Source organism: Geotrypetes seraphini, chromosome 1 (genome assembly GCF_902459505.1).
Source record: "Geotrypetes seraphini chromosome 1, aGeoSer1.1, whole genome shotgun sequence".
Taxonomy (NCBI): Eukaryota; Metazoa; Chordata; class Amphibia; order Gymnophiona; family Dermophiidae; genus Geotrypetes; species Geotrypetes seraphini.
Genome location: NC_047084.1, coordinates 472,631,565 through 472,655,466, shown reverse-complemented (window position 1 = coordinate 472,655,466; position 23,902 = coordinate 472,631,565). Strand labels below are relative to the sequence as shown.

The 23,902-nt window shown below is 41.4% G+C and overlaps 1 protein-coding gene across 1 annotated transcript in view; it reads right to left on the bottom strand.

Moving 5' to 3' along the window:
- The window catches only part of TRPM3 (transient receptor potential cation channel subfamily M member 3), a 492,536-nt gene that overhangs the window by 120,122 nt on the left and 348,512 nt on the right, over positions 1-23,902 (bottom strand). Inside the window, exons 13-15 of the mRNA XM_033962555.1 lie at positions 7,933-8,073; positions 4,649-4,678; positions 1,026-1,315 (exon numbers count right to left, since the gene is read on the bottom strand). Coding sequence (XP_033818446.1) covers positions 1,026-1,315; positions 4,649-4,678; positions 7,933-8,073 — 461 coding nt within the window. The remainder of the gene's footprint in view (positions 1-1,025; positions 1,316-4,648; positions 4,679-7,932; positions 8,074-23,902) is intronic.

The following is a 23,902-nucleotide window of genomic DNA, read 5'->3' as shown; positions in this document are numbered from 1 at the left end:
GTCTCCACAGGTGTTAAATATGCTAGATATACCACTGCTCTATTCTCAAAGCTATGCAATCTTTAAAAATCTCCTTGTTATATTGTATCTTTAATAGCCTCCATATATTATTAGCAAATTATGTACTTTTCCATATTTGACATAAACCAAAACAAAATAACAGCATTTAATATTTTTTTTAAAAATTTTCTTATATGTGAATTTTATATTGTTTTAAAGTCTTCAGATCATGCCAACCACCAGCCAAATTATTCTTAGGCTTATTTTTTCAATTGGCTTATGTCTCATCATCAGATTTAAATTATATTTTTCTTATAAAGTGCTCTGTGCAATTCATGTGCATATTTCATGTGTAAAAATCACTTCCAAACTTATAAATTAAAAACTTTGTACTTAGCTTCGGCAGTAGTTTTATCTGCTAAATTATTAAACATCGGGTAGGACTTATCAGCTTGACATATTTCGCCCGAAGGCTTTCTCAAGAAAGAGTCCCCCCTTTTGTTTTGCTCCGTCGGGATGCAGCGGAGCAAAACAAAAGGGGGGATTAGTTCTTGAGAAAGTCTTCGGGCGAAACATGTCGAGCTGATAAGTCCTACCCGATGTTTAATGATTTAGCAGATAAAACTACTGCCGAAGCTAAGTACAAAATTTTTAATTTATAAGTTTGGAAGTGATTTTTACACATGAAATATGCACATGAATTGCACAGAGCACTTTATAAGAAAAATATAATTTAAGTCTGATGAGACATAAGCCAATTGAAAAAATAAGCCTAAGAATAATTTGGCTGGTGGTTGGCATGAACTGAAGACTTTAAAACAATCTAAAATTCACACTCAAGAAAATTTTTTAAAAAATATTAAACGCTGTTTTTTTGTTTTGGTTTATGTGAAATATTGACAGCATTTTGAACAATACTCAGCTATATATTTACACTTTTCTATATTTGGCCATCTTTTTCCCCCCTACTACCCATTCTGTCTATAAAATGTGGCATGTTCTACAGAGTCTGAAAATAAATCAACCTGGAGTTGTGATTCAGCTCCTGCGATATGTCATCCACCATGTCATTCTCAGATGCCTCGTGGGCCATGGCCTTGCAGAGTTTACAGGCCACTAGGGCTTTGGCCATAGCTTCTTCTCCGTGCTGCCAGAAAAAGAGCGCCATCTTCTGACGCTTCATGAGAACAGCCCACACCATCAGTTCATGGAAAGGGAAAGGAAAGTGGTTAATCTCAGGATCGTCTAAATCAATATCCACTTCTTCTTCTCTTTTCTTAGTTGTCTTCCTTCCTCTTCGTATGGGGATGTCATCCTGTCACACAAGCAGGGAAAAGCTATTTTCAGGTATGGAGGCAAATAACTGTTTCTTTAGCATAGCTACAATGCTGGTTGATATTCAGCTCACAGCGGTGAACGTTGTTTTTAAAACAATGACCTCTGCCAGCTAAAATAGACCTGGATATTCAATACCAGGACATGTCAGGCCACAGGGAGTAAATTTCCAGGTGAGCAGCAATTCCCCAAATTTATACCGCTATAGTCAATATTCAGTGTTGCATCCACGTAACTAGGAACAGGGGTGGCTCAACCTATGAACCAGCTGAGGCCCTGGCCCAGGGTGCCGGTGATAAAGGGTGTCAAAATTCCAGTCCAGCCTACCTTCAAATTACTAGAGAGATAGATGCTGGACTTTGGATTTCGGCACTCTTTATCATTACTGCCTTGAGCCAGTGCCTCACTTGGTCCAGCAGGAGGGAGAGACATGAGAGGGAAGGGGATATACCGGATCACAAGGCGGGGGGAGGAAAGAGATACCAGATTGACAGGGTGGGGGGAATGCCAATGCAAATGGCTCAGAGCACCACAGTCCCATGAGCTGGCCCTGGCTAGGACTGCTATTTACATGGTCCCAAATGGCAGGTTAGATACGTGGGCAATGAATATCTCTGGTGACTGCTTTCGCTTTACCTCCAGTCCACCTTAGCACTTCCATGAATGCTGCCGCAGCAGTCAGAGCTGATATTCTGAGGTACTACCTGGATAAGTGCTGTTGAATATTGGTGGACGACCAGCACAGTGTGTTTTACGTGGCTAGGAACCTCTACTGCCCATGTAAAACCATGCTAAATGTCTATCCCATCTGCCCAATATTCAGTACTATTTAACAGGCATGAATGGCCCCTGGCCAGTTAAATAGAACTAAGCCAGCTAAGTACTAATATTCAGTGTGAGATGACCGCTGAATATTAATGCTTAATTGCTAGCTGGCTATGTTTCCGACTTAGCTGACTATCTGCAAAATTTAAAGCGCAAGCCAGATTAGTTTAGCGGGCCAAATTGGGCCGCTTAAATAGCTAGTCTAACTTAGGCCACTATAAACTTAGCTGGCCAGAGCTTAATATTGCTTTAGCCGGCTAATTTTATAGTGGCCCGAAACTAGACCAGATATTCAATGCCGGTCAACGGGAATGGCCCGGCATTGACTATCCGGGCTCAGTACCAACCATGGGAGTCAACCCAGCTAACTCCCATGGTCTGAATAGTAGGCCTCATGTCTTTAAATCAAGAGCTGAGAAATTCTAATTGGCTTTTGCCAATGGGCATATCAGCACAGAAGTACCGTATGTGACATTAACGTAAATCATCAAATGACAGGCGGAATCTTTACAGTGCATTTTTGGCGTCTTAACTTTATCTGGTTAACAGTTTGAGTATCACCGTTAACTGGATAACTTCAACTCTGCTCACACTTCATCTAAGCTTCACTTCCAGACTGCCCTCCATGGTCTAGTTAGTGGTGCTAAGTATTTCACTGGTTGGCGCTTATTTGGCTAGAAACACCTAATAATTAGATATGCTGGTGGCGTAGTTATAGGTGGGCATGGGTGGGCAAAGGCCTATAGGCCCACCCATTCTTGGCTCAGGACCACCCAAGACAATTCAGCATAGGCCGCCTTTCTTCCCTTTCTCCCTCACCTGGATCTGGCATTTGCCCCTACTCACCAGTTCACAACCTGGCAACTCACCCCTCTCTCTAATCCTTCTCCTTCCCTAACCTTATCACCTTTACAGGCAGAAGCAATGACGCATATTTGCTTCCTGCGCTGACCCCCGCAAACTTCCCTCTGTCATACCCTGCTCTCACTGATGTCATTTACTGTTTTCTCTCTGGCAGGACATGGCAGAGGGAAGCCTGTAGGGGTTAGCGCAAATAATAGATGCCTATCTCTGACACCACTGCACAGAACTGATGTACACCAGGAGGGGGGCAGTTGCTAGGCTTCAGGCAGGGGTGGGTGATGGCAAATGCCAGATCCAGGGGCAGAAGGAGAGAGATTAAGATGCAGGATAAATTATGTGGTGGGGGATTAGTTTGGGAAGGCCCACCCAAAATATCGAGTCTGGCTATGCTACTGGGATATGCCCCTTTGAATATCGGCTAGGTAGTCATTGGTAGGTCAAGCATTTCCAATTGCAAAATGAAAGTAGCAACTTAGGACTCAATATTCAGAAAATGCTGAGCTCTTAAATATATGATCCTAAATTTGTGTTCGATTTTCTGCTTAACTTAGAAGCATAACTTTTCAGTTGAAGGAGTAGATAGTCAGCTAGCAGTGATAAGCGTTGTGTTTTTGGGTTTTTTTAGCCGCTGCTGGCATTATTGTTATGTTATATGCAATTTTATATCCTGCCATATCCTCATTAACTAGTTTCTAGGTGGGTTACAAAGAATTATACATGCTATAAAGAATTATACACAGGGTGGGCCAAAGGTAGGTATACAGTATTCATTATTATAGCATGTATAATTCTCTTTGTAACATGTTTAACTCTATACAGAATTCAATGTAGCAATATGTTAGGCCTTGTCCAGGCATGAACACTGAATATTTTGGTTATGCAGCTGCTCATGGCATTTCCTGTAGTACCGCCAGCTGCCGCAAGGGGACGCAGCAGCCATTTTAGCAGGCAGCTGCAAGGAGGCAGGAATGAGAGGGCTGCACTCCTGCCACAAAGACTCTCGCTGGACCACCAGGTGCCTCGTTAGGACCGGGGTGGGGGATCATGGGGTTGGCAGGGAGTTTAAAGGGTCGGGGCCTGGAGAGGGGAGAGTGCCTTGGCTATGGTTTGGGGGGAGGATCAGGGGAGGAAGGGAGGGAGGTATGGAGCGGTGCAGAGACCTGTGAGGGGTTGGAGGGGAGAGAAGCTGCAACTTGCGGCTCTTTGTAATTTTGGATCAAACATTTTGTATAAATTGGCTCTTTGTTGTAAAAAGGTTGCCGACCCCTGGCCTAGATTCAGAAGCTTAATTTATGAGCCCAATACTGAAAATCAGTGCTAGGTTCCTAACTTCTTTTCCCTGTCCTAAATTTGCCTCTATTTATGCTCACAATCCTCTGTCTCCTATCCCTGACAACACAAAGCAGAAAAACAGCCTGCTAATTGTCTGATAAAGACTAGTCACACACATGGCAGCCCCTATTAATCATTCACAGCTTGGTAACCTCCAGAACCTATACCACTTGTTGCCCCTGTTCCAAAGTGAAACAATACTACATTATTGAACTCTTTAGTATTTTACTATTTCTACTTTAAAGTGAAGTGAAACTGCAAATTCTCAGTCTAACAAAAATAAATCGCTTACCTCCATTCCTAACAGTTTCAGAGCTTTTGGCTGTTAAAAAAACATAAATGACTATTAGCTATTATATTTTTTTTTGTGAGAGAGTCAAGTCCAAAAAAATTGCACTTTAATGAATGTTGAAATTTACTTAAAAGAACAAGTGCAAGCACAAGTATTGCAGAACTCCTCCCTTGAATCATGCCATAAAGTAGAAGCAAAAAAGTTCTTAAATTGCCCATTTGAGGCCTAACTGAGATCTCAGGTTGTGTAGAGTGCTCTATAGCAGCCAGGTTTTCAGGATATCCACAATTAATATTTATGAATGGGATTTGCATATAATGGAGGCAATGTATGCAAATAAATCTCATGCATATTCATTATGGATATCCTGCAAACCTGACTGGCAAGGGGGGGTACTCCTTTCCCGAATCCGGGCCACGTCTGGAGAGCTTCTGAGCATGCGCGGAGATGATGTGATAACACCGTACACACGCGTGAGATGTCATTGCGTTGCATCCGCGCATGCTCGGAGGCCCTCCAGATGTGGCCCTGAGCACAGAGCCTTCCAAAACTCGGACAAACTGCCAGGTTTTGAAAATCCAACCAGACACCTGGACAGTCCTCTGAAAAGAGGACATGTCCAGGTTTTCCTGGACGTCTGGTAACCCTACTCCAGAACCGACTTGGGAAACACTGCTCTTTGGGGCCCATTTGCTAAGTTGTGTTAGCTGTTAATATTGCACCTTAGTTGTTAACATGTGGTAATCACTGCTTTAACTGCTAATATGCATAAAGGGGGAGGATGTGGAGAACGGGCAGGAGTTCCACCTTATAGGGCTCCTTTTACAAAGGTGCGCTAGCGTTTTTAGCGCGTGCGCTACCCGAAAAACTACTGCCTGCTCAAAAGGAGGCGGTAGCAGCTAGCGCACGCGGCATTTTAGCGTGCGCTATTCCGCGCATTAAGGCCCTAACGCACCTTTGTAAAAGGAGTTAATACATGATAACTATTCGCATGGCAGATAATGTGATGCAGTTAAAGCCACCCGGATAGGTATAGTTTTTTTTCAGTTCAAAAGTTTTATTGGTTTTCCCTAATGCTATAATCTCAAGCACTCATTTCTGCATGCAAAATTATGCATACGGGTTATACATTACTGCCAGTTATGTGTGTAACCTATTGTTAAATTAGGTGCTAATTGATGTTAATCAATTATTGGCTATAGTTGAAGTTAATTGGCACTACTTTGTGCTAATTAACAGTTATGTGTTTGACTGCATATAGGGCTAGATTCACAAAGCAAACCGATCGTGTACCGATCGGTTTGCGACCCCTTTACTATCAAATTTCCATCTGGCCTGATTCACTTACCTCTCCTGCGATCCGCTTGGAATCCTTGCATGCAAATGAGGTGAAACGCATGCAAATTGGACAGCGACCCGATTCACTACACCAAATTTCCGATCCGACTGGGCTGGCCGATCACCTGAAGAAGCGACTGCTGGGGACCAGTCGAAAACGTCTTTCCAACTGGAAGCCATGCTCTCTGCCCTGCAATCTCTCCTGCCTGCTCGCCCCGAATGCTGCCCTGCTCTGCCTCGATCTTCCCCGAATCTCTCCTGCCGCATTGCCGTTCTCCTGCCCTTCCCAGAAGCTCTCCTGCCCTTCCCCGCCCTGCGAACCCGTGGTTTTAACCCACGGGTTTAAAGAGGGTTAAAACCACAGGCTTGTAAGGCTAAAAACTAAAGTTTTAAGTTAAAAAAAAAAAGTCGCATCTCAGATGGGCATGCGCAGACCATCTATAGGCAGGAGAGATTCGGGGCGAGAGCAGGAGATCGGGGCAGAAGGCAGGGCAGTTGGAAAGGAAATGAGCGACTGGTCCTCAGCAGTCGCTTATTTTTGAATCGGTCAGCCCAGTCAGTGTCCCTCTTTTTTTTTTTTTTTTAGTGAACTACGTTCATGCCTACTTTGCATGCCGCATGCCGTTTACCCTCATTTGCATACACGGATCGGAGGAGAGGTTAATGAATCAGGTCGGAGGGAAATTGGGTTGCAAAGGGGTCGCAAACCGATCGGTACACGATCGGTTTGCTTAGTGAACCTAGCCCTTAATAGTAGCCCACTTTGCTAATTTTTCTCCCTAGCCAGTAAGCTAGCTTATTTTTCCAACTGTTTTGATAGAGCCAGCTCATTCCTGATTTAGCCATCTAAATCTATTTGAATAGTGCCTTCTACAAGTCTAGTCTTCTATCATTATTTTAAACCAGCTTTACTCATTGAACAAAGGACACTCACTACTGTACTGTTGCCATGATAAACAGGCTGTTTTCAATTATCAATAAATCACTCTTTCACAAGGAGAGTGCAAGGTAAAGAACAGTGCTTATACACGGGCCAGGACTAATATATCAGGGGTGGAAAAAGCCTCAGATGACAGACGTAAGGTGTTCAGGCTAAAACTCATAGGCATTATAAAACCACCCCCGACATTGCAAAACTGGCTCTGTGCGGTTTCATGGAGGCACTTTGAAGAGTCCCGTCCTAAAGTTATCGATCGGAACTGTTACACTCCGAGGCAGAAGTAATGTGAACGTTGGCCACCATTGGCATGCCGGTCGGTTTTGTGAGATAAGTTGATTTTTTCATCTATCTTCAAAGGTTTAACTCTTTTCTTTTTTGCACCACACATAGCCAGTTTTGCAATGTCGGGGGTGGTTTTTTAATACCTATGAGGTTTAGCCTGAACACCTTAAATCCCATCTGTGGATGGTGGGAAGGTCTGTCGTCTGAGGCTTTTTCCACATCTGATATATTAGTCCTGGCCTGTGTATAAGCACTGTTCTTTACCTTGCACTCTCCTTGTGAAAGAGTGATTTATTGATACTATTGGATTTTCACTATATCTGTGGTGTTGTTTTTTTTTTTAACTTACTGATTTTCAAAACTAAAACACAATGCCATAAATTATACAGATACGAATAACAATATAAGCACTTAAATTCCATTAATAACCCCTCCCCTCCATCAATTTAATCAAGAAATAATCCAAAAAGATATCCCCCCACCCACACTCCCTGTCCTGGACATGTATAAAAATAAACAAAAGATTTTTAAACCTAGATAACTATGTTGAATTAACAAAGGATGTCAACGGGCCCCAAACCAAGTTAAATAATTTGCTATGCCCCAACTGTGTTGTTTTTGTTTTCAATAATCAGACACCTTTATTTTAAAAAATGATCTGTCCAAATCCCGCATTACATTGCTTATAATGCAGTTAAGTAGCCAAAGAAACCCACATTCTCACCCGTTTTGGTCCAAACAAGTTATGATAGAGAGTTCGGAACCGTTTTCGCGTATAGTTACAGCGGTAAGCTCCCCCCATGAGGTACTCGATCACAAGACCGATGTCAATCAAGCTGATCCTGTAGTCTGGAGGCAGGTTCCCCTGTTAAATAGAAGGCGGGCAGACAAAACAGGAAGACAAAATAACAGAAAGGATAAAACCGCTGTGTAACACGACGCCAGCAAATGAAAAGAGTCTGTTTAATAGCAAAGAAATCAAAATGCAAGGAAACGCATTAGGATATTAGGCTGGTTAATTAATTCACCTTAAAATAGATCCAACCGAAACCTGGATATTCACGCTTGGAGAGAAGACATAAGTTAAATAAGAAGGTGCAGTAATAGATTTTATCAATTTCAATTTCAAAAATGGAAGCCATTTCAACTAGAAAAAAAAAAATCACTACTGCATAGCAAAGCCACTTACATGAGGATCTTTTTTTTAAAAAAAGAATTGAAGTATTTGTTTTCATCCTACCCACTTAGCTCTATGTCTTGTACGGATTCTGCATTGCAATCTCTTTCTACGAGGTCATGTTGGCTTGGAATGTTTAATATGGAGTCTTCTCTTGCCTACCTTGGATGCCCAGTTTCATTATAGCGATATAATATGTGATATAATAGTTTCTCAGATAAGCCTATATATCCTCACTAGTTGACTTCATGTAAGTGAAATAACCCCGACTTTTATTTGGAATCTTACAGAGCCCTTTTGAATAGCAAACGTTTCCTCCCTTTTGGGGCTTCCTGGTTTTCACAGAACAAGGGTGTTCTTATTTTCTGGCTTACCTTATTATATCTCCCTGTGCATCTTCTGTCTGTCAGGACAGCTCATAAAATAACTTTGAAAAATCCATTCATCTCCTTGCTTATAATGAGCTTGTGACCTTTGTGGTGTTAGACAATGACACTCAGATAATAACCAGTGGGAAGGAAACTCTCACAATTTATGGTAGAATTTGCAGTACAGCTGTGATATACTTTAACTGAGTGAAACTGAATTGAACATACACGAAAAACTGTGGGCTCCTTTTACAAAGCCGCGCTAGCGGTTTTAACACACACCGGATTAGTGTGTGCTAGCCGGAAATCTACTGCCTGCTCCAAAGGAGGCGGTAGCAGCTAGCCCGTGCGGCAATTTACCGTGCGGCAATTTAGCTATTCCGCGCATTAAGGCTTTGTAAAAGGAGCCCTGTGTGTAGCCAGTGTCCAGAGGAGCCTAAAAATATATATCTCAGGTACCTACCGCTGTGTCCCCATCCCGGAGCTATTTTGCCGGGTGGCATCCAAAGAAGTTTTGACAGCTGTAAGCCTGAAGTCATAATGCCATTGTACAGGACCATGGTGAGACCTTATCTGGAGTACTGTGTTCAGTTTTGGAGGCCGTATTATCAAAAGGATGTGAAGAGAATGGAATCGGAGACTAAGATGGTCTCAGGACTCAAGGATCTCTCATATGAAGAACTTCTAAGCAGGCTACAGTTATATTCTCTCGAAGAACGCAGAGAGAGGGGAGACATGATAGAGACGTTCAAATATCTTACAGGCCGTACTGAGGTGGAAGAAGATATCCTTTTTCTTAGGGGTCCCACGGCAACAAGAGGGCATCCGCTCAAACTCAAGGGTGGGAGATTTCATGGTGACATCACCGAAAGGGTGGTTGATCGTTGAAATGGCCTTCCACGTCAGGTAGTTGAAGCCAGCAACGTGCTTGACTTCGAGAAATGATGGGATAAACATGTGGGTTCACTTTCGGGAATTGCTTAGGGGGAGTGTTCTTTTAAGGGGAGGGTTCTTTTGAGTGGGCAGACGTGTTTCCCTGAAAGTCCCCTGATTAGCTATGGGGCTATAGAACAAGTTTTTCTATTTTGTTGGTAAGAGGTTGGGATACTATCTCCAAGGCTCTAGCTACATCCCACTAACTGGGGAATTCTATAAACGGTGCCTAAAGTTAGGCACCTGTGTTGGTGCTCCTAGCGGACATAGATGCCTAACTTAATTGTTTAATAGATTTGAATCAGTGCCGATAATTGGCAATTAGCACCTTATAATTGACATAAATTGCAGGAGTATTTTATTTTAATTAATTAATTAATTATATTTTAATTAAGTAATTTATTTTTTACCTTTGGTGTTGTTTTAGTAAGGCTTGTTTTTAATGTGTTATGTTACTTTTTATTTGGGGGGGGCACATTTCTACATTTGTTCACTCTATGTTCTTTTTTCCTTTCCATTTTATTTTTATTATACAAATGTTGTTTTCTTTTAGGCACTTTTAGTTTAGATTGTGACAGAGAGGGTAGTTCAATGTGTATTCATTTTTGTAATCCGCTTAATACTCATGCTTAAGTGGTATCTCAAATACAATACAATACCACTTTAAGGTAGACGCCTATCACAAAGTAGGCACTGTTATGGGGTGGATCATGGGCCTGTTTTCTATGCAGGTGCCTGTTTTGGACTTAGGCGCATGCATTTAGGCCAAGAAATCCCTGGCATAAATACGATGCGCCTAAAAATTAGGATGCCTAGTGACACCTAAGGCCACTTAGGTGGCGCTAAGGGGTTTCTACAATGTACGCTTAACATTTAAAGAATTGCACTTAGTGCCGCCTTATTTGACTTCTAAGTTTTAAGATTTGGGCCCTACGGGCCTGATTCTGTATGGGACGCCCTGTCTCAGAAGCTACCTAAGTACCGGGCTTTGAAAAACTATCCGGGTTCAAGTCCAGCATTGTTCCTTGTGACCGCTGGAAAGCCACTTATCACTCCATTGCCCACTGGGACAGATAGGGAAAAATACTTGATTGACTGAATGTAAACTGCATAGGTATAAGCGGTGTGTTTACACTAAAAATAAATAAATAAAATAATAAATATGGATAATTTTCTGCTATACTGAAGCTGTCATACATGCTGCCATATCTATTATTTGATGCGGTGATACTCAAAAATAGCATTACAGCCTCATGCATTCTTATCGCTAATGATGTTTATTGAGTCAGACAACTACATGCTGGCACAGGGAAGAGGACTTTCTAATAAGGACGTCTGTTTATTTAAACACAGAGGGGTGCACAATAAAGGGGGTATGTCTTCTTTTCAGGATGAGCTTTGATGAAAACCATGGAAGTCTAAGGGCCCGATATTCAATTAAGCCTAGATATTCAATGCAGGGCCATGTCTGAGCGCTTGCATTGAGTATCCAGGTCATTGTGGCTTCTTGTAAGTTACCTGGGCACCGGCCGATACTAAGACTACTGCTCAGGTAGCTCAGTGGATAACGTTAGGACAATCCACTTACTTATCTGGTTAGTGGACTGAATATTGCTACTAACTGGGTAAATTCTGGCTCCACCTGGTTTCTTCCTCCAGGCTGCTGCTGTACTGCCTAAGGGCGGCTGAATATCCCCTCCCATCCCACTCTGTATGGTTTAACTAGGCCAGAGCTTCTCCTGCCTGGTTAAACCCTTAAGAATATAAGGCCCTCTAATTGCTCAAGGTTCCAAAGTAGGAAAGGAGAGGAGACATGATGTATACTTAATAAAATGATGTCTGTACTCTGATCATTACCACCTGGCTTGGGGATTAAAAACTATTTCTAAATACAATGCTATAGAACCTTTTTTTAATAGCTGGAAAAAAATAGTATACAGTAAAACCTTGGATTGCGAGTAACGTGGTATGCGAGCAAAACGTTTTATTAAATTTTAACTTGATAAACGAGCGTTGTCTTGCAATACGAGTATGTACAGTATACGCGCATGACATCTGAGCCGATGGTTCTTCTCTCTCTGCTGCTGCGGGAGTGTAGTGACTGTTCTATACCAGTGAGGTCTTGCAAGTGTAGGTTAATTTGTTTTACTGTATACATTTTTACTTTATACAGTACAGTATTTTGTATTAAAGTTTTGGGTTGTGGAATGAATGGTCTGAGTTTTCATTATTTCTTATGGGGAAATTCGCTTTGATATACGAGTGCTTTAGATTACAAGTATGTTTCTGGAACAAATTATGCTTGTAAACCAAGGTTTTACTGTACAGCCCAATGGTAACTTTCTGGGCAACCACTGCCAGAAGAATCTCTAGATCAAAATACACTGCCAGATATAACAACGATAAGAACATAAAAATCATTATCCTGGGCCAGACCAATTGTCAATCTAGCCCAGTATCCTGCTTCCAATGGTGACCAATTCAGGTCACAAGTATCTGGCAGAATTCCAAAGAATAGCAAGATTCCAGGGATAAGTAGTGGCTTTACAACCTACTAATAATCAGAAAAGCTTCTTATATTGGCAATAAACCTCTATACTGTATATGAGAAAAAAAAGGATCTCAGAAACCTGCTCAGAACATATAAAATTATGAAATTGAAATATTCTGAGACAAAAAGGAACAAGAGGAAGGGAATGAACATAAAGAGGAAAAGTACCACGTACCACAAGGGGAAGACAGGAGAGACAATAAACAAAAGTCTGCAGAAGGAGAAGGGGATGGAAAGAATAATGAATCACAAGGGAAAATAACAAGAAAACAAAAATATCGAGACTTAAATTGCATGTACACTAACGCAAGAAGCCTGAAGAACAAAATGGGGGAACTAGAAATCATGGCCAAAGATGAGAACCTAGACATTACAGCAATCACGGAAACATGGTAGAACGATGAAAACAAATGGGACACAGTACTGCCTGGGTACAAGCTCTACTGAAGAGACAGGACACATCAGAAAGGAGGAGGAGTAGCACTCTACGTAAGGGACAGCATTCAATCGACCGGAGTGGATGCAGCAACGACAAATGACCAACTGGAATCAATATGGGTTAAAATACCAGGAAGAAGGGGAACCGAGATAAAGATGGGACTATATTACCGCCCACCTGGACAAACAGAAGCAAAGGATGAAGAACTGAGAGCCGAGTTGAGGCGAGAATGTAAAAACGCAAACACCATAGTTATGGGAGATTTCAACTATCCTGGGATAGATTGGAGCCATGGAGTTTCAAAGTGTTCAAAGGAATCGGAGTTCCTAGAGGCTGTAAGAGACTGCTACTTGGAACAGCTTGTCAAGGAACCAACGAGAGGGACAGGTATTCTGGATTTAATCCTCAATGGGCTGAGAGGACCTGCCCAAGAAGTGGAAGTGGTGGGACCATTAGGAAACAGCGATCACAACATGATCCAATTCAAAGTGGAAATAGGTATGCCACAGGGGAGGAGAACCATTGCAACAACGTTCAATTTCAGGAAAGGAAACTATGATGCCCTGAGACAAATGGTAAAGAGAAAACTCAGGGACAGTTCCAGAAAGGCACAGATGGTGGAGTAAGCCTGGATCTTATTCAAGGACACGGTAACCGAAGTGCAAAACCGGTATATACCCAGATTTCGAAAAGGGTGCAGAAAGAATCGAGCAAAAGGCCCAGCATGGTTAACCAATGAAGTAAAGAAAGTGATAGGAGACAAGAATAAATCTTTCAGGATGTGGAAAAAGGATAAAACCGAGGAAAATTGGAAAGAGCACAGGAAGCATCAAAAAGAATGTCACCGTGTGGTCCGAACAGCAAAGAAAGAGTATGAAGAGAGACTTGCCAAGGAGGCACGGAATTTTAAACCATTCTTTTGATACGTGAAAGGAAAACAACAGGCAAGGGAGGAGGTGGGACCCCTGGATGAGGGAGACAGGAAGGGAGTGATAGTGAAGGAAAAGGAGATGGTGGACAGATTAAATACGTTCTTCTCGTCGGTCATCACAAAAAGATGACACATCCAACGTGCCAGAACCGGAAAAATTCTTCAAGGGGGATCAAGAGGAGAAATTATCTTGCATGGAGGTAAGCCTCGAAGATGTACTCAAACAGATAGATAGACTAAAAACTGAAAAATCTCCGGGCCCAGGCGGAATCCACCCGAGAATACTAAAGGAGCTTAGAGATGAAATAGCAGAGTTACTACAGCAGATTTGCAACCTATTCTTGAAAACAGGGGTAATCTCGGAAGACTGGAGGATAGCGAATGTTACACCTATCTTCAAGAAAGGATCCAGAGGCGACCCAGGGAATTATAGACCGGTCAGCTTAACCTCAGTTCTGGGGAAGATGGCCGAATCATTAATCAAGAACAGTATCAATGAGCATATAGAAAGAAATAAGCTGATGAGAGCAAGGCAGCATGGTTTCTGTAATGGAAGATCATGCCAAACGAACCTACTGCACTTCTTTGAGGGGATAAGTGAACAATTGGACAAAGGTGACCCTATAGACATAGTATACCTGGACTTCCAGAAAGCCTTCGACAAGGTACCTTACGAGCGCCTACTAAGGAAACTGTGGAACCATGGGGTAGAAGGGGACATACACAGATGGATCAGAAACTGGCTGGCGGACAGGAAACAGAGGGTAGGAGTAAAGGGACACTATTCAGACTGGAAAGGAGTCACGAGTGGCGTCCCGCAAGGGTCAGTGCTGGGACCACTGCTGTTCAATATATTCATTAATGACTTGGAAACAGGGACAAAGTGCGAAGTTATAAAATTTACAGATGACACAAAACTCTTCGGTACAGTTAGATCTGTTGAGGAATGTAAAGAACTTCAAAGGGACCTGAACAAACTGAGTGAGCGGGCAAATTAATGGCAGATGAGCTTCAATGTAGAGAAATGTAAAGTCATGCACATAGGGAAAGGAAACCCGATGTACAACTACATGATGGAGGGGACGATATTGGGGGAAGGCAACCTAGAAAAAGACTTGGGGGTTTTGGTGGATAAAACAATGAAACCAGTGGCACAATGTGCAGCGGCCTCAAAAAAGGCAAACAGAATGTTGGACATTATCAAAAAAGGTATCACTATCAGAACCAAGGAGGTTATCCTCCCGCTGTATAGGGCAATGGTGCGACCGCATCTGGAGTACTGCGTTCAATACTGGTCACCGTACCTTAAGAAGGATATGGTGATACTCGAGAGGGTCCAGAGAAGAGCAACAAAAATGATAAAGGGCATGGAGAACCTTCCATATGCTGAGAGGCTGGAGAAGCTGGGGCTCTTTTCCCTAGAAAAGCGGAGACTTAGAAGGAATATGATAGAAACTTACAAGATTATGAAGGGTATAGAGAAGGTAGAGAGGGACAGATTCTTCAGACTGGCGGGGGCAACAAAAACTAGAGGGCACTCAAAAAAATTGAAGGGAGACAGATTCAGAACAAATGCTAGAAAGTTCTTCTTCACTCAGAGAGTGGTGAACACCTGGAACTCGCTTCCAGAAGAGGTGGTAGAGCAGAGAATGATTTTGGGTTTCAAAATGGGATTGGACGAGTTCTTGAAGGAAAAGGGGATTGAAAGGTATAATTAGAGGGATACTATACAGGCAAAATGTCTTAAATAATAGATAACTTACAGGTCACTAACCTGGGGGGCCACCACGGGAGCGGACTGCTGGGCATGATGGACCTGTGGTCTGACTCGGCAGAGGCGATGCTAATGTTCTTATTAGTTCCAGATTTCGAGCATCAATCCTACATAAATTCTCTCTCGAAGATTACATGTACAGTGATACTAATATTCAATATGTGATTGAAATGTCTACTTAAATATGTATACACAATCTATTTAACTTTTATCAAGCTGTGCAACAAAAGTCAAATCAGCACTTAGCGCTCACTGCACAGCTTGATAAATGTTAAATAGATTGTGTAAATCCACTTATATAGGGTACTAGCTCAACAATACTTAAATGCTGGACAATGTTTCTAGCTGTTCATGAATATATTTATACACGAGTTTCTAAACTTCTTGACATCACATATGGTCTAGTGGTTAGGATTCCTGGTTTTCACCCAGGCGGCCCGGGTTCAACTCTAGGTATGGAAAAGGTTTATCTTTGTTCTTATTGTCATAGGGGAAAACACCCTCCAGGGGTTCAAGACAAAGTTAGACAAGTTCCTGCTGAACCAGAACGTACACAGGAAGGGCTAGTCTCAGTTAGGGCGCTGGTCTTTGACCAGAGGGCCGCCGCATGAGCGGACTGCTGGGCACGATGGACCACTGGTCTGACCCAGCAGCAGCGGCAATTCTTATGTTCTTAGATCCCTTTGACACTGAAGAAAGTTTCTTTGAAAACATGCATGTTGGCAAGTTGCATGGTGGCAAGTTGAAGATTTAATGCACAAAAAAAAAAAACCCCGCACAAGATAAGTTTTATAAAATGTTTTTGCACTAAGAAATAAAAGTATATGTACAAAAGATGGAAAAACAGTGACTAATAGCACATCAATAATTGGATCGATGGAAACTTAGGGCTCCTTTTACAAAGGTGCACTAGCGGTTTTAGCGCGTGCTTAGCACACGCTAAAATGCCGCATGCACTAGCCGCTACCACCTCCTTTTAAGCAGGCGATAATTTTTCAGCTAACGTACACTATAGCACGCGCTAATCCTGTGCGTGTGCTAAAAACGCACCTTTGTAATAGGAGCCCTTAAGCACTTGGGAGCACTTTATCTCCCGACGGCGTTCTGAAGATCCATACAAAAAAACGTATTAATTCATATGCGATGTCAAGAAGTTTAGAAACTTGTGTATAAATATATTCATGCCAAAAATTTTCTAAAATACTTCACTTTGTTAGCTGAAGGTCAAGTCTAACGGAAGAAAAAGCCTCAGGTCTAATCTGGTAGAGCTCAAAGCTTAAACCACCTCCGCCCACATCATTGGTTCCCAAAAACTTCCTTTTAGAACAGGGGTGCCAAAGTCCCTCCTCGGGGGCCACAATCCAGTTGTGTTTTCAGGACTTCCCCCAATGAATATGCATGAGATCTATTAGCAGTGCATGCAAATAGATCTCATGCATATTCATTGGGGGAAATCCTAAAAACCCGACTGGATTGTGGCCCTCGAGGATGGACTTTGACACTCCTGGTTTAGAATGACCCAATGCCACTTAAGTTCTTTTAGGGACTGAGATTTTAAACAAAAGTGTTGTATACTGTGTTACTAGACTTTTATGATGTCCTGCGTAAAGCCAATGCTTCACGGGTCTTAGCCGTTACTTCAGGGATCCCGGACTTTCATCTGCCTCTCACAGTCTGAGCTGTTGCTTCCTCGATTTTATATGTTCTGAGCAGGTTTCTGAGATCCTTTTTCCTCTCATATATAGAGACTTATTGCCAATATAAGAAGCTTTTCTGATTATTAGTAGGTTGTACAGCTTTAGCTTCTTTTTCCATCTTTTCTCAGGAGTGTTGTCCACTCTAAGTAGTGGCTTTCCCTATATCTACCTTAACAGCAGTTTATGGACTGGTTTAAAATAGAAACACATAGCCTAAAGGTTCTTTGTACCCAAAATACTTGCAGAAATCTTCATGGTCACTAGCCCTTTATGAACCAGAGCCCGTACATACCAAATGAGATCCCATCTCTGTTCTGAAATCTAAGGAGTTAACAGCCATTCTAGGAAAACAGAAAGCCAGTTCATCTGCTCAGGAAGACCAACCCCTCACAGATTAGCTGACAATGCTATTTCAATATAAAATTCAACTTGTAGAAGGACATGAAAAATCACAACTACCATAGAAATCAATGGTACAGCTGGCAGCTCCCAAAAGTTCAAAACATCACACTAACATGCCACCTCTCTGTTATAGTCATGTTGGAATGGCCTCAACTGTTATTCACTGTGCTTTGTAAGAGGGGGAGCTGAAAAGTTCTCAGCCCAACCAGGAAGTGGATATGGTTCAATCACCGATCTGAAACAATGTCAAAACAGAGAATTTCCTTTCTGCAAATTAGCACTTAACGAAAAGATAACACTCTTTTCAGCTACAGTGGCAAAATAACGCTCAGGATTTAGGAAGTTGGTTGATTGAGTTGAGAACCTTACAGCACCCCCTCGTAGTCATCAATGGCTGTAATCCCTCAGGATCAAAAGCTTTTGTTCAGGTTGGAAATGGACAAAAGAAATTAAGCACATTTGGGTGGACTAGATCCAATCCAAAGGAAAATAAGCTCATGTGTAATTAATATTCTTCTAGAAAATATTACAGGATTCTCAGTTTTGTGATTACAGTGTAAAGATGTACATAGAAACATGAAGGCAGATAAATTGAGATCTTAAGTCTGCCCCCATATGTCTTATGATGAAGCCACCAATCATTTTAGTAGCCTTTCTCTGGACCGACTCCATCCTGTTTATATCTTTTTGAAGGTGCGGCCTCCAAAATTGTACACAATATTCTAAATGAGGTCTCACCAGTCTTATACAGGGGCATCGTACCTCCTTTTTCCTATTTGCCATACCTTTCCCTATGCACCCTAGTAGCCTTCTAGCTTTTGCCATCACCTTTTCAACCTGTGTGTCCATCTTTAGATCATCACATACTATCACACCGAAGTCCTGGTCCTCTTTTGTGCACAAAAGTTCTTCACCCCTTAAACTGTACTGTTCCCTTGAGTTTTTGCTCAAATGAATAATCTTGCATAGGTTGCTGCCGCCGCAGCCTTGATACCTGAAGAAGCCACCTCAAAAAGCTTTCTCAAGAAAATGTCCAATCTGTGATCCTGGGAGTCTTTAAGCATTACATCCCCATCACTAGGGAGGGGTGTGAACCGAGTAACCTGCGCCACGGTGGAATCTAACTAGGGCTGCTCAAAAAACTGCTGAAAATCAGGAGCCAGTGCATATAGTCTAGCCCAGTGGTCTCAAACTCAAACCCTTTGCAGGGCCACATTTTGAATTTGTAGGTACATGGAGGGCCGCAAAAAAAAAAAAAAAAGTTAATGTCTTATTAAAGAATTAACAATTTTGCATGAGGTAAAACTCTTTATAGTTTATAAATCTTTCCTTTTGACTAAGTATTAATAATAATATTGTCATTTATAGCTAAAGAGACATATGAGCAAGAAACTTTTATTTTACTTTTGTGATTATGATAAACATACCGAGGGCCTCAAAATAGTACCTGGGGGGCCGTATGTGGCCCCCGGGCCACGAATTTGAGACCACTGGTCTAGCCAAAGCTTTAGAGAACCAGAAAGAGCTTTCTGGGGTATTTTACTGCTCCGTCACCAGACCATTCTTCAAGCTTTGCTAGATCCTTACTCATATTATCCACACCATTAGGGGTGTCTACTCTATTGCGGATTTTGACATCATCCACAAAGAGCCCTTCAGCAATAATGTTTACAAAAATGTAAAAAAAAAAACAGGCCCAAGAACCAAACCTTGAGGCACACCACTGGTAACATCCCTTTCCTCAGAGAGATCTCCATTAACCACTATTCTCTGTTGCCTTCCACTCAACCAGTTCCTGACCCAGTTAGGAACTTTGGGGACCATCCAAGGGGCATTCCGTTTATTTATCAGTCTCTGTGTGGAATACTATCAAAAGCGTTGCTAAAATCTAAATACACCACATCCTCTATCCAATTCTCTGATCACTCAGTCAAAGAAATTGATAAGGTTTGTCTGATAAGACCTGCCTCTAGTAAATCCATCTTGTCTCGTGTCCTGTAGTCTACAGGATTCCAGAAACATCACTATTCTCTGTTTTAAAAGTGTTTCCATTAATTTACTTACCACAGAAGTCAGACTTACCAGCATGTAGTTCCCTACTTCTTCTTTACTTCCAATTTTATGGAGAGGGCCCACATCCGCCCTTCTCCAATCCTCCTGTACCACTCCCAATTCTAGAGAAACATTGAAAAGGTCAGCCAGTGGAACTGCCAGAACTTCCCTAAGTTCCTTCAGTACCCTCGGATGTACACCATCTGACCCCATTGCTTTGTCCACCTTTAGTTTAGCTAGCTCCTCACAAACACAATCCTCTGAAAATCAATCAGAGTCTACCTCATCTCTATCCCTACTTGCATTTGTCTTCTGTGGTCCTGCTCCTGGAGCTTCAGCTGTGAATATAGAACAGAAGTATTTGTTAAGCAATTCAGCCTTATCTTTATCAGTTTCTACATATTTACCCCCTTCACCTTTGAGTCTCATAATGCCACCTTTGCACTTCTTCCTATCACTAATATATCTAAAAAAATGTCTTTGTCCCCCCGTTTTACTGTGTCAGCTATTTTTTCTTCCATTTGTATCTTTGTTTTCCTGCCTACTCGACCAGCCTCTCTTAACTTTTCTAAGTAATATGTAGAAATAAAACAAAAACATAAAGGAAAAAAAATATAATACTGTACCTTTTTTATTGGTATTATATTTTTTCCTTTACATATTACATATTACATATTACCTTGAACATTGGACTAACACAACCACCATACCACTTAGCCTTTCCAGATATGTTAGCCTATCTTCCTCTTTCTGTAATCTTTTATAGTTTATGAAAGCTAACCTCTTTTCCTTACCTTTTTTGAGATCCAAAGCAGCCTTCTTTTCCTCTTACTGTTACTTACTTTCCTTACAAAATGGTTTAGTGCCCTTATAATAGATCCTTTCAATTTTGCCCACTGCTTTTCTACTTCTTCCAGATGCTTCCATCCAGACAATTCCATAACATAATCCCCTATCTGAACAGTTAGTTTATTTAAGTCTAGAACCTTTGCTTTTGAATGAGCCTTCTCTATACCTATCTTAATATTAAACCGTACCATGCAGTGATCACTGGATGCCAAATGATCATCAGAAGCACTTTCCCTGTTTATAAGCACTAAGTCCAGTATGACCAAATCCCATGTGGGTTCCATTACCAAATGCTGGAATAGTTCTCCTTGTACAAAATCCATGATCTTCCTACTTCTAGAAGACCCCACAATAGGGAAACCCCAATCAATATCTGACATGTTAAAATGTCCTAATAGTAATGTGATCATACGTACCGTTTTTAGGTACACTGTCCCATTGTCCCCAAGCACAGCTTCGGGACACCGAAATGTTCCGTTTTCAGAAAGAGAGCAACTAGATCTACCGCTACAGCTGCAGCCTGGAGGAGCTGCTGCTCGACGCCAACCAGCTGCGGGAGGTGCCCAAGCCTGCTGCAAATAGGAAAGATGGCCCTGAATGCCAGTGGCAGCCCTGCTCAGGGCTTAACGTTCTTTAAAGATGCAACAGGGAAGAGATTTGTAGTTTGAAAGAAAGAAATAAGGGGGCAGGGAGAAAGAAAGACAGAAAAAAAGAAAGAGGAGACAGGAAGAGAGAAAGAAAGAAAAAAGAAAGAAAGGGGGGCAGGGAGTGAGAAAGAAAGACAGAAAGAATGGATGCACAGTCAGAAGGAAGTGCAACCAGAGACTCACCAGATAACAAAAAGGTAGGAAAAATGATTTTATTTTCAATTTAGTGATCAAAATGTGTCAGTTTTGAGAATTTATGGGCTCCTTTTATCAAGCCACGCTAGTGGTTTAATGCGCGTAATACCGCACGCTAAACCACCAGCTGCGCTAGCCACTACTGCCTCCCTTGAGCAGGCGGTAGTTTTTAGGCTAGCGCGGGGGTCAACGTGTGATGAAACGTCATGCGCATTAACCCCGCTAGTGCGGCTTAATAAAAGGAGCCCTATATCTGCTGTCTATATTTTGCACTATATTTGTCTATTTTTCTATAGTTCTACTGAGGTGACATTCCATATTTTAAAGTCATCTATCTTGACCTCTTTGAAAACCCCCCCAAATATAAATGATAATTAACATTTTCTCTGCGTACAGCGTGCTTTGTGTTTTTAAATTTTTTTATGGTTACCATTATTAATTAATAAGATATTGTATATACTGTATATGAAAAATGAATGGAAGAATTGGGGGCGGGGCTGGGCTGGGATTGGGGGTGGGACTGAAAATTAGTAGATGCCCCATTTTGAGGAAAAAATAAATGGTCACGTTACCTATTAATAATACTTCCTCTTTTACAGCTATATTGTGAATGTCTACTATTAAATGTCTGTCCTCTTCTGTCTGTACACTGAAAATGCAAATAGTGTAATTTATTGCACAAACAATGTTATTAAAACATTTAAAACTACATAAAAGTGGTTTAAATAGTGTTAAAATTGCACCAGGCATGCTAAATCCAAACAATGAACTAATTTTAAAGAACTCCAGATCCCAGGCCTGAACAGCAGGTATTTTTCAAAACATCGCAAATCAAATTATTTAGTTCATTATAGTTTTCAGTTTATTTTCTTACGCATGAAAAAGGAGATTCTGACTCTGAGTCCTGATTTAGGTTAAAAGAAAGCACAGAATATGTTAAAGAAAATCCACTAGGGGGAGTTCTTTGTCTACCAAATGGATATAATTAACAAATTTCAGATTAGGCATTAAGCCACTGAAGGGAAGCAAAGCTCTTTAAAAAATAAATAATTTTAGGATCAATGAATAATATTAGAAGAAAAAACTCTTGCAACAGACTGTATAAAGTTTCTTTTCTAATGCTAAGAATAAAGTAAAACGTTACATATTGTAGAGACCACAATTAAGGGAGGAAAACAAAGAAACAAAAAAGAGCCTGACATTAAATCAGTTCCCCCCCCCCCAAGTTTGCAAGTGCACACTATGGGCTCCTTTTACGAAGGTGCGCCAGCGGTTTTAGCGCACACACCGGATTAGTGCACGCCAGCCGAAAATCTACCGCCTGCTCATAAGGAGGCAGTAGCGGCTAGTCCACGCAGCAATTTAGCACACGCTATTCCGCATGTTAAGGACCTAGCACGGCTTTGTAAAAGGAGCCCCATGTGGCTCCTTCCTCCTGAAGAACAACCCCCCCCCAATAATCTAAACCACATTAGGAAGGCCCTTCCTCTGCTCCCACCCCTCCAATAGTATCCCAGGGCTTATGGGGAGGCGTGGAGGGAGTCTAATCATGTTTGCAAAATAATCATTAAAAACAAATATATTCAGAGTCGATCGGAATGCCTCTATGAGTTCAACTCAAGGGCAATTCTATTCTAAGCCACATACATGTGGAAATGATTAGAATATCAGTATATGCATACATATGTAAATCCACTTAAGCCTTTTAGCTCCTGAAGACGCTTTACAGCGAAACACAGCTCTGTGTCGGACTAGATTGTTATTCATTCAACTAAGAAAGAAAGAGTTTGAGATGGAATTTATCTATTGAAGACTCAGATCATTCGTAAGTTTGGAGATTTGAATCGAATGAAAAGAAGAAGGACTGTAAGGACAGATCAACGTGGAAAAATTGGTATTATATGAGAGTTGATGAACAATTTTTAAAACGGTGCTTTACTGGTCACTGTATGGTTATTTGAACAACAATAGGTATTTCTATATTTGTATTTATGTGGTTAGTTAGTAAGGAATGTTATCTCACTGATAGATTTTATGCATGAATTTATGAAATAAACAGTATATTTGGAATTAAAAATAATGGAATAGCTTCTTCAGGTTATTGCTCTAAGTGTAAATGGAAGCTAGTATTAAATTGATGTTCCCATTCTTGTGAGCCATTAATGAATATGCATGAGCAGGATTTGCCTATAAAGTAGGTAGTGGGCATATAAATTTATCTCATGAATATTCAATAGGAATATCTTAAAAACTCGACTGGCTGAGGGTCCTCCAGTACAGGCTTAAGAACCACTGCTCTATATCAAGCAATTTCCAAGAATATAACAAAATCCTTTTGCCCATAGTCCCATCTGGATTCACAAAACAAACAGTACTGTGTACCAGGCTTGGTATTTGCCTGCTTTTCCTGAAGGTGAAACAGGGGAACTTTCCTTGTTAGGAGCTTGTCTTACCCCCTTACCCATTGGCTCATTGACTTCTTAAAGGGTCTGACTTCTCAAAAGGGGTTCCTGGCTATTTACCTTTCTGTACCTGTTCTGGATAAGATATCCATTGAAAGGGTAATATAATAGGTTGTTTAGGTCAGTGATTCCCAACCCTGTCCTGGAGGAACACCAGGCCAATCGGGTTTTCAGGCTAGCCCTAATGAATATGCATGAGAGAGATTTGCATATGATG